The sequence below is a fragment of the Malus domestica genome, chromosome 15 (assembly GCF_042453785.1).
Source record: "Malus domestica chromosome 15, GDT2T_hap1".
NCBI classification, from domain to species: Eukaryota; Viridiplantae; Streptophyta; class Magnoliopsida; order Rosales; family Rosaceae; genus Malus; species Malus domestica.
Window position 1 is genome coordinate 11,366,900 of NC_091675.1, and position 15,922 is coordinate 11,382,821.

Sequence of the window (15,922 nt, forward strand, 5' to 3'; positions counted from 1 at the left end):
CGACGAGGCTCCGCTGGCAAATCGCCCTCATACTCGCCGTCAACCTTCTCCAATGTCCGAGGTGGCTGTTCAAGTCGGTCCTTCCACGACCGACCATGGCAAACGACCGGCCGAGGAGCCAGAGGCAACGGCGGAAACGCCCGTTCATCCTCAAGACCAGGACCTCCACATTCTTTCGCAGGAGGCTACTTCGGCCTTCGTAAGTACCCTCTACCGCCTTTCCTTGATTATTTTCTTGCCATAAAACTCTAAACCAGAAAAATACTGTCAGGTGCCTGCGTACTCTTTTCATCGAAACTTCTATGCGCCGAAGGGTGTTATCTATATTTCTTGGCCGCCTCAGTGGCCATCGAACGTAGATAACCTCCATCGGCCGCGTGAACTGAGAAGCAGTCTAAGACACTGGGCTCGGCCATTGAGTTCTTTAGGTTCGAGCAACGATCCTGAAGCCATGGCCGAGGTATCCTCTCGACAGGTTAAAAGAAACGAAACCTTCTTGCTATCTTTTCATGACTTCCTTTGAGCTTAACCTGATTTCTGTGTGCAGGTTTCGTGGGAGGTCGAATTCAAAGCTCTCTTGTCCAGTACTACTGGAGAGGCTGGTCCTTCGACCGCCACAACCGAAACTGCTGATTCAACTGCTCTGACTCGGCTGCAAGAGGTCCTGTCGTTTTTGGCGTCGCAAGTCCTTGAGCGCAAATGTCTTGATTTGCTGGGCGAATGTCTAAACGACCTTGGAGCCGACGGTCAGCTGAGCGGCGAGGCTGTCGTTCAGGCGTCAGCCGCCTTGGAGCGGGTTCGAGAAACTTTCAGTATTTCCGAGAACGCTCTAAGGGCCGAACAAGACCTGCAGGCTGCCACGGCCGTGCAAGATACTCTTCATCCGAAGATTGATGCTTTAAAGGCTAAAGGGGAGATCTTGGCCGACCTCGACCGTTAAATGGTCGAATTGTCGAAACGAAGGTCGGCCATTGCTTCCGAGCTTACCAAGGACTTCGAGTCGGGCGGTAAGGCTTGCTTAACCGAGTATGCGGTGAACGCACAACGGGTCGAGCAATTGAAGCTGGAGAAGAAGAACCGGCAGGCCCAGGTCATCATGGGCGAAGTGCGATGGTTAGAGCTGAAGGCCCTGCTCGGCACTCTTCTACCCTCTTCGCCTTGAATTTATTTTGTCTTTTATGTAAACCGATCGACCAGCTCACTTTGTATTTTATCAATTTTAATGAAATGAACGTTTTACTCCCGTATTTCCCAAGTGACCGGATAGTATTTCTTCAAAAACTTCCCGTTAATTGGTAATTTGTGAACTAACCCGGTCCGGTCTCTAAGATGATATGCCCCCTTACCGTATACTTTATGCACAACAAATGGCCCTTCCCAATTTGGCGACCACTTGTCGAACCTAGGATCCTTTAGTCCTACGGGCAACACCGTTTGCCAAACTAATTCACCCTCGCCAAATGTTTTCTACCGTACCTTTTGATTATAGGCTCGTTCGGCAATCCGTTTTTGTGCCACCAACAGGTTGTAAGCGTCAAGTCGCGCTTCTTCCAAATCTTCCAACTCCTGTCTCATGGACTGATTATATTCCGCGCTAACTAAACTACTTTGCTCAATCAACCGCAATGAATTTATGCTTAACTCGACTGGTAACATTACGTCGTGTCCGTAAGTTAGTGCATACGGGGTTGTCCCAGTCGCCGATCGGGGTGACGTTCGATATGCCCATAATGCCTCATTCAACTTCAAATGCCACATACCGGGCCTTTCCTTTATTACCTTCTCGAGAATGCCGATCAACACTTTATTACTTGCCTCGGCCTGCCCATTTGCTTGTGGGTAATACGGTGTAGACTGTTCAAGCCGAATTTTCAAACCTGCTGTATACTCTCTAAATCTTTCGGCTGTAAAGATCGTGCCATTGTCGGTTATAATTGTTTCCAGTACGCCGAATCTGGTCACAATGTGTTCTTCCACAAAGTCACAAACTTCTTTAGATGTTAGCTCGGCATATGATTTCGCTTCGACCCACTTAGTAAAGTAATCAGTCTCCATTATTATCCATGAGTGCTTGGCAGCCCCAGAAGATGGCGTGATTTTACCGATCACGTCCATGGCCCATCCTCTAAACGGCCATGGTTTAATGACTGAATTCAACGATTCGGCCGGGACCCTTTGTATAGGCCCATGGATTTGACACTGTACGCATCCTCGTGCGAACTCGATACAATCCTTTAGTATTCTTGGCCAAAAATAGCCGTGTCGTCGAAGTAGCCATCGCATTTTCCGTCCGGATTGATGAGCTCCGCAAATCCCTTCATGTATTTCTGTGATCGCTTGAGCACCCTCTTGGGGGCCGAGGCATAGTAGTAGCAATCCATCCTCGCCTTTCCGGTATAACTCATTTTGATACATGACATAGTTCGTGGCGTGAACTCGTGTCTTGCGACTATGTTTTCCATTGGGATTGTCAAGGTACTGCATAATGGGCTTTCTCCAATCATCTGGTATTGCCTCAACAGCACAAACCTCTATAGAGTCTTGTCGATCTAACAACGAGGGTAAGGACATGACTCTGGTGCGTATCACGTCGTCGCGTCGGAGGATTTGCTGGTTAACCAAGGCCGGGTACAGCTGTCGTAACACCGGTATTTCTCGGCCTAGCTTGCCCCCCAGGAGTTGTGCACCGGAGGCGATTTGAGCCAACTCGTCCGCGTCGGTATTATGGATCCAGGAAATATGCTCGAAAGTAATACCGTCGAATGACTCGGCCAAATAGCTGGCAACCATGTGGTAGGGTGCCAGGGTACAACTCATGCAGCGGAAAGACCCATTAAGTTGGTTAATCACAAGCTCAGAATCGCCGAGGACGAGGGCACGGGTGGCCCGCAAGTCATGAAGGAGGCCAAGGCCGATGATAAGGGCTTCATATTCAGCCTTATTATTGGTGCAGTCAAAATCCAACTTAAGCGAAAAATACCAACGATCGTGATTAGGAGATTGAATGACAACCCCAACGCCGGCCGAGGATGAAGTACTGGAACCGTCAAAATACATCGTCCAATAGTTGTCGCGTGTTTCAACCATGCCGATTTTGACATCGGTGTCCCCAAAACCGTAGGGGGAAGGGTGTTGAGCAAGGAAGTCGGCCAATGCTTGGCCTTTGACAGCTTTCTGAGACACGTATTGCAAGCTAAACTCGGACAACGCCATCGTCCACTTCCTAATTCTCCCTTTTACGATTGGCCGGGTAAGCATGTACCGGATAACGTTGGTCTGGGTAATGACTTGTGTGACCGACGGAAGCATGTAATGCCAGAGCTTGAAGGCGGTGAAGAACACGGCAAGATAAAGCTTCTCAACGGCGGAATAATTGGTTTCCGGTTGATTAAGATTTCGACTGAGGTAAAAAATAGCCTGCTCTCGCCCGGCATCGTTATCTTGGGCGAGGAGGTAGCCGATGGACCCTTCAGCCGCCGAGATATATAGTTTGAGAGGTTTACCGCGCCGTGGTGGAACAAGGACAGGTGGTGTCGTGAGGGAGACTTTGATTTGTGTAAACGCTGCCTGATGCTCGTCCGTCCACGCAAATGTATCTGAGTCCTTAAGTTTCAAAAGCGTCGAGAACGCTTTCATTTTTCCTGCCGAGTTAGCTATAAATCGACGGAGAAAATTTATCTTGCCGAGTAAGGACTGCAGTTGTTTCTTCGTCGTTGGGGGTGGAGCACTGATGATTGCACGTGCTTTATTTTCGTCCACTTCAATCCCACGGTGATGTACCAGGAAACCGAGAAAATTACCGGCCGACACACCAAATGCACATTTGGCAGGATTCATTTTGAGGTTGTGTTGGCGCATACGAAGGAAAGCCTGTCGGAGATCATCCAGATGAGTCCGCCGTTGTTTGGATTTAATTACAACATCGTCGATATAGACTTCGACGATGGTTCCAATTAAATCATGAAATATGGTGTTCATTGCCCGTTGGTATGTGGCGCCGGCATTTTTGAGGCCGAATGGCATAACAACCCATTCGTAAGTGCCGAGTGCCCCCGGGCAGCGGAAAGCAGTTTTGTGCACATCGGCTTCGGTAATGAAAATTTGGTTGTACCCGGCATGTCCATCCATAAAGGATAAGATCGCATGATTCACCGCGGCATCGATTAACAGATCTGAAATCGGCATTGTATACTCATATTTGGGAGTTGCCAGATTCAGATTTCTGAAATCGATGCAGATGCGCAGTGCACCATTTTTCTTTAAGACAGGAACGATATTCGCCAACCATTCCACATATCGAGCTGTCCGAATGAACCCGGCTTTCAAAAGTCGAACCAGTTCGTCCTTGATGCCGAGTTGCACTTCGGTCGAGAATCGACGAGGTGGCTGACGGAAAGGTTTACATCCGGGCTTAATACGTAATTCATGCTCGACAAGAGTACGATCTAAGCCTGGCATTTCATGGTAGCTCCAAGCAAAACAATCTTTGAACTCCGTAAGCAAGGCACGAAGTTCGTCCTTCATTTGTTGGGGAAGTAAAGCACTAATAAACAAAGGTCGTGGGTCATCGGCCGTCCCAACGTTAATCTCTTCCAGGGGGTCTTTAACTTGGGGCTGATGATCTTCGAGCTCGGCCGAGGCGGCTTGAATTTTGTCAAGAGATAAGACAGGACCATTATCTCATTCGGCAAGGAACTCGACGAGGTTAACGCCCGAATTTGGTTGTTTAGATATAGTATACCAATGGGCCAGCAGTCGTTCCATAATAGATGAAACCACGGCCCTACGTTTTTCCTGATCGGTGTCAAACATCGGCCTCGGGGAGGAAGTTGGCTAATCCGAGTCTCGTCGAATCCTGGTGGACAGTCTCGGTGCCAACCTCGATAGCTTTCTGAACAGAAATCCGAGTCGGCCGTCCTTCATCATTGAAGCCTTGCAAAGTAATGTAGCCGACGTGGTCATCATAATACCGTGCTTAGATCATGTTAGTTTCGAAGGGTTGGCTATCGGCCGGGTGAACAGTGACCGATTTGCCGTCCCAAAAAATGAGCACTTGATACAATGAGGAAGGAATACAGCTGGTTTGGTGAATCCAATCTCGACCGAGTAGTGCATTATACTCGGTTTTGGAATCAACCACGAAAAAGGCGGTCATGTGAGTACGACCGGCAATATTCACTGTTAACGGAAGTACACCTTTGGTTTGGGATTTGTCACCGACGAAACTACTCATTGTGATCCCTGACGGAATAAGTTCATCATTAGAGCGACGTAAGGCCTTCATGATGTTCATAGGCATGATATTGACGGTAGCTCCACAGTCGACAAAAACTTTAGAAACTGGATATCCCTCGATGTGGGCCGTCACATACAATGGCTTTAAATGGTGAAGTTTGGCCGATGATGAACAAGGAAACAATTCGGCCAAAGCTGCCTTCAGACTATCATTTTTTGTTGTTGACTTAACTTCAGCAACAGATACGAAATCAACATGGCCGACTTCCTCGGCGACTACATCACCATCGAGGAAATTCGGCTGAGCTGTGCTTGATTAGAAATCAGCGGGTAACACATGGACCATACTGATTTCCATGTTATCCAAGACTGACGGGCCCATCGGGTGAGGACCCTCCTTGCTAGCCTCATCTCTCGTCTGGTCGGCGACTACGGCTTTCGTTGTTGTCAGAGTTGGACAAAGAGACTTTTCTGCTCCTTCTTCAATGGTTTGATCCTGCGGTGCTGCTTCGGCAGCTTGTTGGTTCTGCGTGATTGCCTCAGGTGAGGTTGAGATCAACAGTGTGCTTGGGGTCAGGATCCGAGCCTGCTCCTGGTAGTGTATCTGGGCATCCCTGGTGTCGAGATAAGCATCCAATCGTGCAACACGTGCTATTTCATCGGTCGTAAGGCCGAAGAGAGAAACAGCCGAAAATACTTTGAAGTGATATCGTAAATACTGAAGGTCCTCCATTGAGAAAGGAAGGTCGGCTGCATCGATATCAGTGTATGGGTCGACTTCAAATCCAATGACACGAGCTTCTCGTATGTGCTGGAACCTTGCTTTCAATCATGGGTCTGAGGTCTTCTGAATGATTCGCTCGGCATCAGGACAAGTCAGGACTAGATCAATTGTGTCCTGACATGCCTTCGGCAAACCATACAGATCTTTGGCCGAATGTTTCTTATGAAATTCTCGCATATATTCCAAAGCCTCCCCGAGGAACGGCGAATGCAAATTCCGTCGAATTTTGATCAAAGGTTCTTGTATGGCCGGCGGGGCTAATTTGCTTTTGGCCTCTTGCCTGAAATGCTCGAGGCGTGCCTTCATCTCCCCCGGCCGAAGAAAAAGTTTGATCCGTTTATCAGCCTCTTCGAACGTGGTTTCGACATCTCGGTTGACCAGTCGTTTCCCTTGAACCAACTCTGTCATAATAGCTGGAGGTGGTCGTTCATCATCAGTAGCAATTGTGTCCTTCGGCCGCCATTTAGGGACCGAAGTTTCTTGGGCTGCCCGTCGGCGGGCCATGCAATCTATCCTTTAGTGTCGGCGTTTCTGGGATTTGGATAGTGCGGTGTAGACGCCTTTCGAAGAATGATATGTATACCAACGTTGATCTTTAGGTTCGAGAGGTTTGAAATTTTTTTGGCTCCGCGATGATTCCGAACTGCTAGAATTACGTTTATAGTAGTCCTCGTCATAAAATGAAGCATCAAAATCAAGGCACCGCCTGACTGAGGGTGTCTCTTCCATCCTCACTTTAGGACCGAGCCTATCAAAAACCCCATGATGTTGGCCTACGTTGGCAACCTTTTGCTGGGTTGCGGCCGTAGGTTGTTCCGTTATAAGCGAAGAAGGCTTCTCCTCTGGCTCACTGCCGACCTTTGCTCTACATTTACTGCACAAAGCCGCCGTCCCACTGTCTTCATCGGTGCTATAATCCATCATAGGTTTGACAATAGCGGGTCCCGTTAAAGCTGTAGGTGGTTCGTTTGAACGAAAATCGGCCATGAAACGTGGCCGAGAATTCTGATTCCGAAAGCGTTGCGTCGCAACAACTTCGGCCTTCCCTTTCCCTTTGTCTTTAGGTAGGCATGCATCGACCATATTTACTGTTGTCGTGGGGAACGGGTCAGTATCAACGCTCATCTTCTTCTCTGGAAATTTCAGTTTGCCACTATCAATCCAGCTTTGGACGTTGTCTCGAAATACGACGCAATTATTTGTCGTATGTTTGCTTGAATTGTGGTATTTGCAATATATCTTTCCTTTAAGCTCCTCGGCCTTGGGAATGTTGTGCCCAGGCCGAAGTTTGATGATCCTCGCTGATAACAGTTGGTCAAAAATTGCATCGGCTTTTGTAATATCAAAAGTATAAACTTTTGACGGCTTCAGTGTTCCTTCAGTGACCGAGCGGATTTTGACTTCCTCAGAGTCAACTTGAGTCAGTGCCTTGCAAACGTAAGGCTTATCTATCACTATCTCAGCTGCATCCACACTAACACATTCATCCTCGGTTGATGCATAATTGACAGTAGGATTTTTGTAAATCGTCCCCCGAGATGGAGCTTTCGAAATCTTTTCCTCGCGGAGTAAATAATCATATTGCTCGACATGTTGGGCTAATTCGTACATATCCTGAAAGTTTGCCCCCAAGAATTTCTTTTTGTATTCGACATCAAGACCATTCAGAGCAAGCCTGACGAATTCGACTTCGGGGAGAGGTACTCGGCACCAATTCCTGGCTGATTTGAATCTAGTAAGATAATCCATTGGTGACTCGTCGGACGCCTGAGCCATCCTTGCTAATGAGGATACTGACATTTCCATTCCCGACCGATAAAACTGCTCATGAAATTTCTCGACCAACTCCTCCCAACTCTGGACGGAATTTGGTGGGAGGTTAATATACCAAGCAAACGCTGAACCAGTCAGTGAAAAATTGAAAAGTCGCAGCTTGTGAAAGTCACTATTGACGTCCCCGCATTGCGCGGTGAAACGAGCTACATGTTCTAACGATGATAAGGATGATTCTCCGGCAAAAAGGCTAAAATCCAGGATTTTAAAACCTCTAGGGTATTCGAACTGTTCCACATAAGCTGGATATGGGTGTATAAACTTAGGGAACTTCGGCCCTTTCTTCATGGCCGAATCGATCATCCGTTGGACCTCGGTCATATCGACAGGTGTTACTTTCACTCTCTCGTCGGATTCGTCTGACCTACTATTCGACCCTCCTCCTCTTTCCAATTGAATTGGCCTGAGCTGAGCAGGAATTGGCTCGGCCAGTGCACTTGATAATAGATTATTCCTCGGCGGCAAATGTTGGGCAAGATCGAAAGTTCTACCATCGCTGACCTTGCTAACTAGTATTTCGAGTAATCTGGTTTGTGCTTCACTGGAATTGCGTATCACGTCATGAAGTTTATCGATTCCTCGACTCAATGTCTGTTAAACCGTCCGAGATTGCTCGTCAAGCCGTTTTCGAAGAAACGACCTTGTGGGTGGATCGGATCCTTCGCCACCATCTTCATCACAATCTTCCATTACTCCTTCATTGAGAACGCAAGTGTTCCGATCGGGAATTTCAAGACTGCGAACCTGACCGCCGAGATTAACTTCCCTTTCTCGGCGGGTTGCACTTGTGGATTCAGGTGTCACGGCGCTGACGGGATTCTGCGCCTGTGGCACATTGTGTCCTACGTTCTGAATCGGCAAATCGGCTGTTGATTTTCCCATAGTTGTTTCTTTTTTACCGATCGCGTTTCAATTGGCATGAACTTCGTAGTTTAGCCCTATGTCCCACTGAGCGTGCCAAAATGTTGACCCTAGAAACTACCAAGCCTACGTGGCGCGCAGGCCGAGTAATCTATAAGCTAACTACGTCCTTCGGTGAATGCGGGCGTTCCAACTCGTCGGCCGAGCTCGGCCGATGAGTAAATTTGTTGATGTTGCGTTGGGTGCGCGGCTGACTCCTACGTCTTGCGATTGTGACCGAGGAAGGAACGCTTCTCGGTCTCTTGGGTTCTCGAACGTGAAGACAAGGTTACTATTCTTACGAAGTTCACGAGTCGTCGTCGTCGGATTCAGTCACAGTGATGTTATTCGTCAGAGTAAACTCACGCCGAATCGACACCAAAGTGTAAGGGCACAAATACTCAAAGCAAATATAAGTTTTAATGGTGAACGTGGTTCGGCCGTCCGAATGCCGAACTCTAAATCCCACTTGGGAATATCCAATCATAAAATAACTTGGCGTGCAATGCGCCGAGCTCGATATACTGTAACACCTCACTTCGCCGAGGAGGCTAATGAGATGACCTCAATCAATAAGGATCCGGAAATCCTTCTCGACTGAGACTTGGATAGGTAACCAACCGTCCTCGTCGCAGTGTTGTTGATGCCAACTGAAGATACTGCGAGACCGACTGATTCTACGATGACAGAGCTATCTATGCCGACTTAAGATATCACCGGTTGCTTCCACAGTGCTGTTGATGCCAACGGAAGATGTGTCAGCGAGAAAAGAAAAGAAAAAATCTCAAAGTTGTTGAGAAAGCTTGCGCAGGGCAGTTTTGTGTTGAATTGTCGGGGGCTTGAATGATGCACAGCCTCCTCTATTTATAGCACTGGATACCTTTGAAGTCGAGTCAAAACCCTACTCGAACTAGGTCTTCTTCTCCGGATCAAACACCCACTCGACCAGTCCTATGTTTACTAGGATTGTGAACCTAGTCCTCTATTGAGCCGGATTCACTTCCGGGTTATTACCCTTGCCGAGACTCCTTATCGTGTTAGGACTCGACTCGTAAATGTAATATAACCTAGCCGACCTAGGTTTAGGAGCCCACGTACTAAATGATCCAAGGCTCCCCTGTCGCCATGCCTCCCGGGCCGAGAGTGGTTCTATACTCGGCCCAGCATGTTATTTTGGGCCCAAACACACACATAACACGTGAAGCGCATACAAAATACATGTGAAGGACATACAAAACACATGATAAAGATGAAGCACACACATAACACATGTGAAACACATGACACACACGAAACACATACCAAAATACATACAAAACACAAGAAACGCATGAAACACAGGTTGAATATCAAACCATCAAACATCATATTCACCAATTTTTCAACTTTTAAAGTGTTTTTGTTTCCTAAAAATCCTTAATATCTCATCAATGGGTGATAGAAGAAGACATAGCATGGCAATGCAGATGGCACAATACCAAGCAAGCCTTAACAATGTGGATGCAGAAATGATGAACGCAGAAGCCGAATTTGCAAACTCGCTTATGCAATATGAGCACCATGCTGAATCTAGCTATCGTGGTTCTGTCACGGGGCGTTCATTTGTGCAGTGTGATAGAGAAGAGTGTCATGACCGAATGATGAAAGATTATGTCATCGAGCATCCGAGATTTCATGCTCAAAATTTTTGGAGGCAGTTTCGGATAAGGAGATAGCTTTTTGAAGGCATTTTGAACGCAGTTGTCAAGCATGACCACTACTTTGCAAGGAAGATAGATGTTGTAGGCCAACAAAGTCTATCACCTCATTAGAAGCTCATTTCTGCATTTCGGATGCTAGCTAATGAGTGCTCTGCAGACTCAACAGACGAGTATTGCTGACTTTTGAAGACTACTGCTATTGAAAACCTGAAACACTTATGTAAGGTAATTGAAGCCATATATGGAGCCACATACCTCCGCAAGCCAAATTATGAAGATTTGAAGAGGCTTCTACGCAAGGTAGACAAAAAAAGCTTCCCTGGTATAATAGGAAGTCTTGATTGTATGCATTAAGAGTGGAAGAATTGTCCTACTGCTTGGGCCAGTCAATTCAAGGGCTGTCATAATAAGTCAACCATCGTGCTCGAGGCTGTGGCGTCTTACGTTACATGGATTTAGCATGCAATCTTAGACGCTCCTGGATCAAACAACGATATCAACATTCTTTGGTCTTCTCCTCTGTTCGATGATATGTCAATGGATGGGCACCAGAATTTTGGTACAAGGTAAATGGTAATAGATATGAGTTAGGTTACTACCTAACTGATGATATTTATCCTAGTTGGTCTACCTTTATCAAAAATTATTCTCATCCTGATAGTGCGAAGAATAAATTATTTTCGCAGAGGCAGGAGTTTTACAAGAAGGATATGGAGAGAGCATTCGAGAACTTACAAGCTCGATGAGCCATTGTTAAAGAGGCTGCACGATTATGGCATATCGAAGACCTTCATTCAATCATGATGATGTGCATAATTTTGCACAACATGATTGTGGAAGATGAGTACATCGAAATTGAAGAAGATTCAGACGAAGATGTGGATGATGACCAACCAACACATGTGAGAGCTATGACAAGAGATGTTGAATATCTTGCTCCAACCACATATGAGACCCGACAGGATTAGGTCACATGGAATGAGTATATGAGACGTTTAAATAGAATTCAAGCTCCTCAAGGTCATGTTATGCTCCGTAAGGATTTGGTTGAGCATGTATGGCGCCGAAAAGGTGAACGTTGATGATGTTGGTGTATTAATGTGTTCTTGTGTTAAATTTTAGTGTGCTATGTTGTTATTTTATGTAATAATTTTAAGTGTACTATGTTGGTATTTTCTAGTAATAAATTGAAGTGTCTTCATCTGCAAAGTATTTTGTCTAGTACGTTGTCAAAATTATTGAATGTCGTTTGAACTATTGAAGGCATCTATTCTACATCAAAGTGTGCAATAATAAGTACAATAATTATTGAAGGCATCTAGATTAATAGAAACAATAATTAATAAGTCATAAATTTAATACACATGACAATTAATAAACTACATAAACTTAGTACAAACGACAATTCATAAACCACATAAACTAAATACAATCGATAATTCATACACTACATAAACTTAATAATGATATCCACCATCTTGACTTGGTGGTGGACTTCGTGATAGACTTGGGATATAGGGTTGAGATGATTCATCATCTTGAAATATACTCTTTGTGGCATACTTTCGCAAAATTTCATTTTGCTTACCACGTAAGAACTTCTTCCTCTTTGGAGTGTATTTGTTGAGGTCTTCCATCATGAAATTAATTTCAAACCTATCTTGCTCCCTATCCCCTTTTTCCTTAATTTGCAAACCCATTCGGGCCGCTTCTTTTTAGCGAGTGCTATGGGTTTCAGTCAATCTTGCAAATCTGGTAATAATGTGTGCACTCATCGGATCTTGGGGCTTCACTTTTCTCTTTGCTTCCTTTTGCTTATCTCTTCCCGGGGGCCTTTCAAAATATGGAGTTGAGGTCATTTCATCGACACCTTCATCTTCATCATTTGTCGGTGCAGCTTCATGTTGAAATAATTTTCCCCATTGTTGGTCCGCATCGGTTTCCCACCTCAGACAATCCTTGAGGATGTCCCAAGCATGATGCAACTTAAAAGGTTGATTTTTTTGTGTTACTTTTGTCTTGTAAATTTCCATTGCTTTGTCACCCTATGCAAAAAATACATAAAAACAATTAGTTGCAAATAATATTATGTACAGGACAAATAAAATATGAACAAAAAAACTCACAATTTCTGTGGCGTTCCTTCCACTAGCCATGCCAACCACGGCTCTCTTCAAGCTTCCCTTCCATAAAGTGCATGCTTTGTTGATAGTCTTCCACCAATCATAAACAACACCGCCTTCCCTCCCGCCACTATTGCAGTTTTTATGGAACTTTGGAATGATTTTATCCACAAAATCTTTTTATTTTGATTCGTGCCAACTGCACCATCCTCGCTAACAAAAACTCATGCCAAGCATAAAGCAACATCTTCCTCACATGTCCAATTACGACCTCTAATATGCTCTATTGCCATGTTGAAAAATTTGGAAATGGAAAGAAATGGTAGAAAGAAAAATTGGAAGAATTGTAGGAGAAAATTGAGTTTTGTGTGGATGTTTGAACAAATACATAGGTATTTATAGAGTTTTTGGGTGAATTTTGAGTTAAATAATTTTTTTTAATTATTTTAGTTGTTGGATTTAAATTTGGGCTGCTATATCTTTTTTTTACCGTTAGATTTGATTATATTTTATCTCAGCCGTTGGATTCAATGTATTTTAAAAATACATTTAAAAAAAAAAGAAAAACAAAATTTGAATCTGGACCTTTGTATCAACCAACAGTCCAAAAGTAGCAACCGTCTGATGCAAAAAAGAGTCGTTGGGCTCCTGATGGTAGCCGACAACGGCCTTGACAGTGGGTCCCACCATGTCGAGCGTTGAATGGCTCAGCTTGCTTGGGAAGAGTGGGGTGCGTCCTCAGGCCGAGAGTAAGCTGGGTTTGGGCGAATCCACGCGTTTGTGGGATAATTCTTGGGGGGTATTTGGCTTTTGTTTGGTATTTGACTTTTAGCCCAAACATTTAGGTTGGGTTGGGTTGGGTTAGGTTTTGGTGGAGGGGGAAATAAATGGGAAAATTTGGCTTTTAGCCCAGGGTTGGGTTCAATCTTAAGAGGCTCTTTAGCATTTTCCTCGAGCTAATCATAAGCAAATCACTTTGCTCTTTATTCGAAGTTCAAACTTAGCCTTTGGATTCTGAGCTAGCCAGGACCATGGGGACAAAGTCCAAATGAGATTCTTTTCTTAGGTGAAATCGCATACTAGTTTATGTTCTTTTATCTTCTGGTCTAGTGTCAACTGTTGCCAATGTTACTATGTTAGGATGGCTTGCACTGTTAATGCTTAGTACTTTAGGTAGTAATTACAGGTTTTTACATGTAAGTCCTCGAAAACAACACACTTAAAACAACTTCAAACTCAATACTTTAGAGAAAAAACATAATATACTTTGTAACACTAAAGAAATTTCATAACTAAAAATCAACTAAAACATGACAAGTGAATAGATGAGGTATCTTTTTCACCAATTAATTAAACTCTTGAAGTGTTTTTGTATAAAAGTAGAAGTTGTCGAAGTGTTTGTTCTAATTATGTTTTCCACAATTTAATAGGCCTAATTGGCTTCCCAAAAAATAAATAATTAAAAAAACAAGATCATTTTCATAAGCCAAAATTTCACTATTTGCAAAAATACATTTTATCACGAATGATCTTTGAAATTATCCACTCCATCAAAAGATGGTCCTTGAAATTGAAAATCTATTAACGTAGTTTCTGAAAATCTATTAAGTACTGACGTGACACAAAATTAGGTCTCAAAAGTTTAATAAATATTGCCATGTAGATTAAAAATTTTCAATAATAAAAAGTAATTTTTGTTCTTATGTAATTAAAATTTAAAAATTAAAAAAAATTAAAAAAAATTAAAAAATTAAAAAAGAAGAAGAAGAAGATGTACAGTTCATCTTGTTCTTCCCCTCCCACTCGACCAACCACTACAACTAGACCTGTAAACAGATCTAGTTTATTGGGTTTGGATCGAATTTCACCTGATCCGTTAATTTAATGGGTCATTCAAACCCAATCCGTTAAGCTATCCAAACCTAACCTGTTAAGCTAGGGTCATCCAAACCCAACCTGTTAACAATTTTTTTTTTTGTTTCACCCGTCATCTGCGCCTTCATCATCGACCTCTTCTGGGCCGCAGCTCTGGCTGATTTTTTGTATTTCCCTAAGATCCATGAACAAACCACCCAAAGTTCAAAGGACCTCACCGACACCATTTTCGAATTCCCTGGACGGAAATCTCCTCTGAAGGCTATACACATGATCGAATCGGTGCTCGACCGAAACAACCCTGTTTATTGGGACTTCCTCTCCTTTTGCTCATATCTTCCCAAATACTAAGGAATCATCGTCAACGTGTTCGAAGAGCTCGAGCCACATGCCATCCTCCAAGCCATTGTTGTCGGTGAGGGGTGTGAATTTCACGGCGTTGGAAGATCTGCCGCCTTTTCCGAAGCTGAGGTATCTAGTGCCGCTGGATTTAGAGGGTAGGCAGTAGGAGAATAACCGGTTGTATTTCAAGGCGGATTACCCGATGAGGGATATTTTATCCCAGTCGAGACCGAGCAAACCGGCGGCGCCCCCGAAGAGTCCCTAATTGTTCTGGCCGCACCTGAACAAAAACTCGTCAAAAATATCCGTCGGCGTTAAGCTCAGCTATTCCTTCTCGAAAAATCCGACGGAGAATGACTGATCTTCGTACTGAATGTCGTAGATACAGCTGGAGGAGGAGCAACCATGAGTGTTTTTTGTGACTGACACTAACGGGTTTCGCGGGTTCATTCAAAATGACCTGTTATTTAACGGGTGATTAACGGGTTGATCTGACAATCCGTTAACCATTCGACCTATTTATCACCTACCCGAATATTAATTTTAACGAATTAGGTCGGATCGGGTCTGATTAACAAGTCGGGTTGAAAATGCCAGCTCTAACTACAACCCCACACCTCCCCATCCCGTCGCATATGTAACTGCAGCCGAACAGATGGCCCATCAGATCCACATAGGAGAACTTTTTTTTTTTTTTTTTTTGCGCCACTAATCATCTTCAATTATATATCGGGATGTAAGCCGGTCGAAGCGCATGGATGTGATGGGTGGATCCACAGTAGCTAGCTCGTCTTTCCACTCAAGTAATTGTGCTTCGTACAATCCCAGCCCATGCTCTTCCTCCTGCCCAAGCCCAACATTATCTTCCTATGCTAGTAATCAAAATGCTGATGACAGATCGCTTATCCCACGGCTCAAAAGCCTCTCATCTGCATCCTCTTCAACCTCCTCTTCCAAACTACTGAACCTCTACATCCATGGCGGCTCTATCAGTGCTGCTGTTACCCCTCCATTAAACTCCCCAACTGCCAGAACACCGAGAATGAGAACTGAATGGGATGAGCAGCAATACCCCTCCCAGCCTTCTTTTGTTTTTTTCCTTTTTTTGAAGTTTTTAATAATACAAAAAA

The 15,922-nt window shown here is 44.5% G+C and overlaps 1 protein-coding gene across 1 annotated transcript; it reads right to left on the bottom strand.

The window, feature by feature from the left end:
- Positions 1 to 1,467: 1,467 nt before the first annotated feature.
- LOC139191676 (uncharacterized) lies at positions 1,468 to 3,636 on the bottom strand. The gene has a single exon (XM_070812666.1). It carries the CDS (start codon positions 3,634 to 3,636, stop codon positions 1,468 to 1,470), a length of 2,169 nt encoding a protein of 722 aa, XP_070668767.1.
- Positions 3,637 to 15,922: the final 12,286 nt, after the last annotated feature.

What these genes read in the sequence shown, in the direction of transcription:
- LOC139191676 (XM_070812666.1), bottom strand. Translation starts at nt 3,636, where the DNA reads ATGAAAGCGTTCTCGACGCTTTTGAAACTTAAGGACTCAGATACATTT.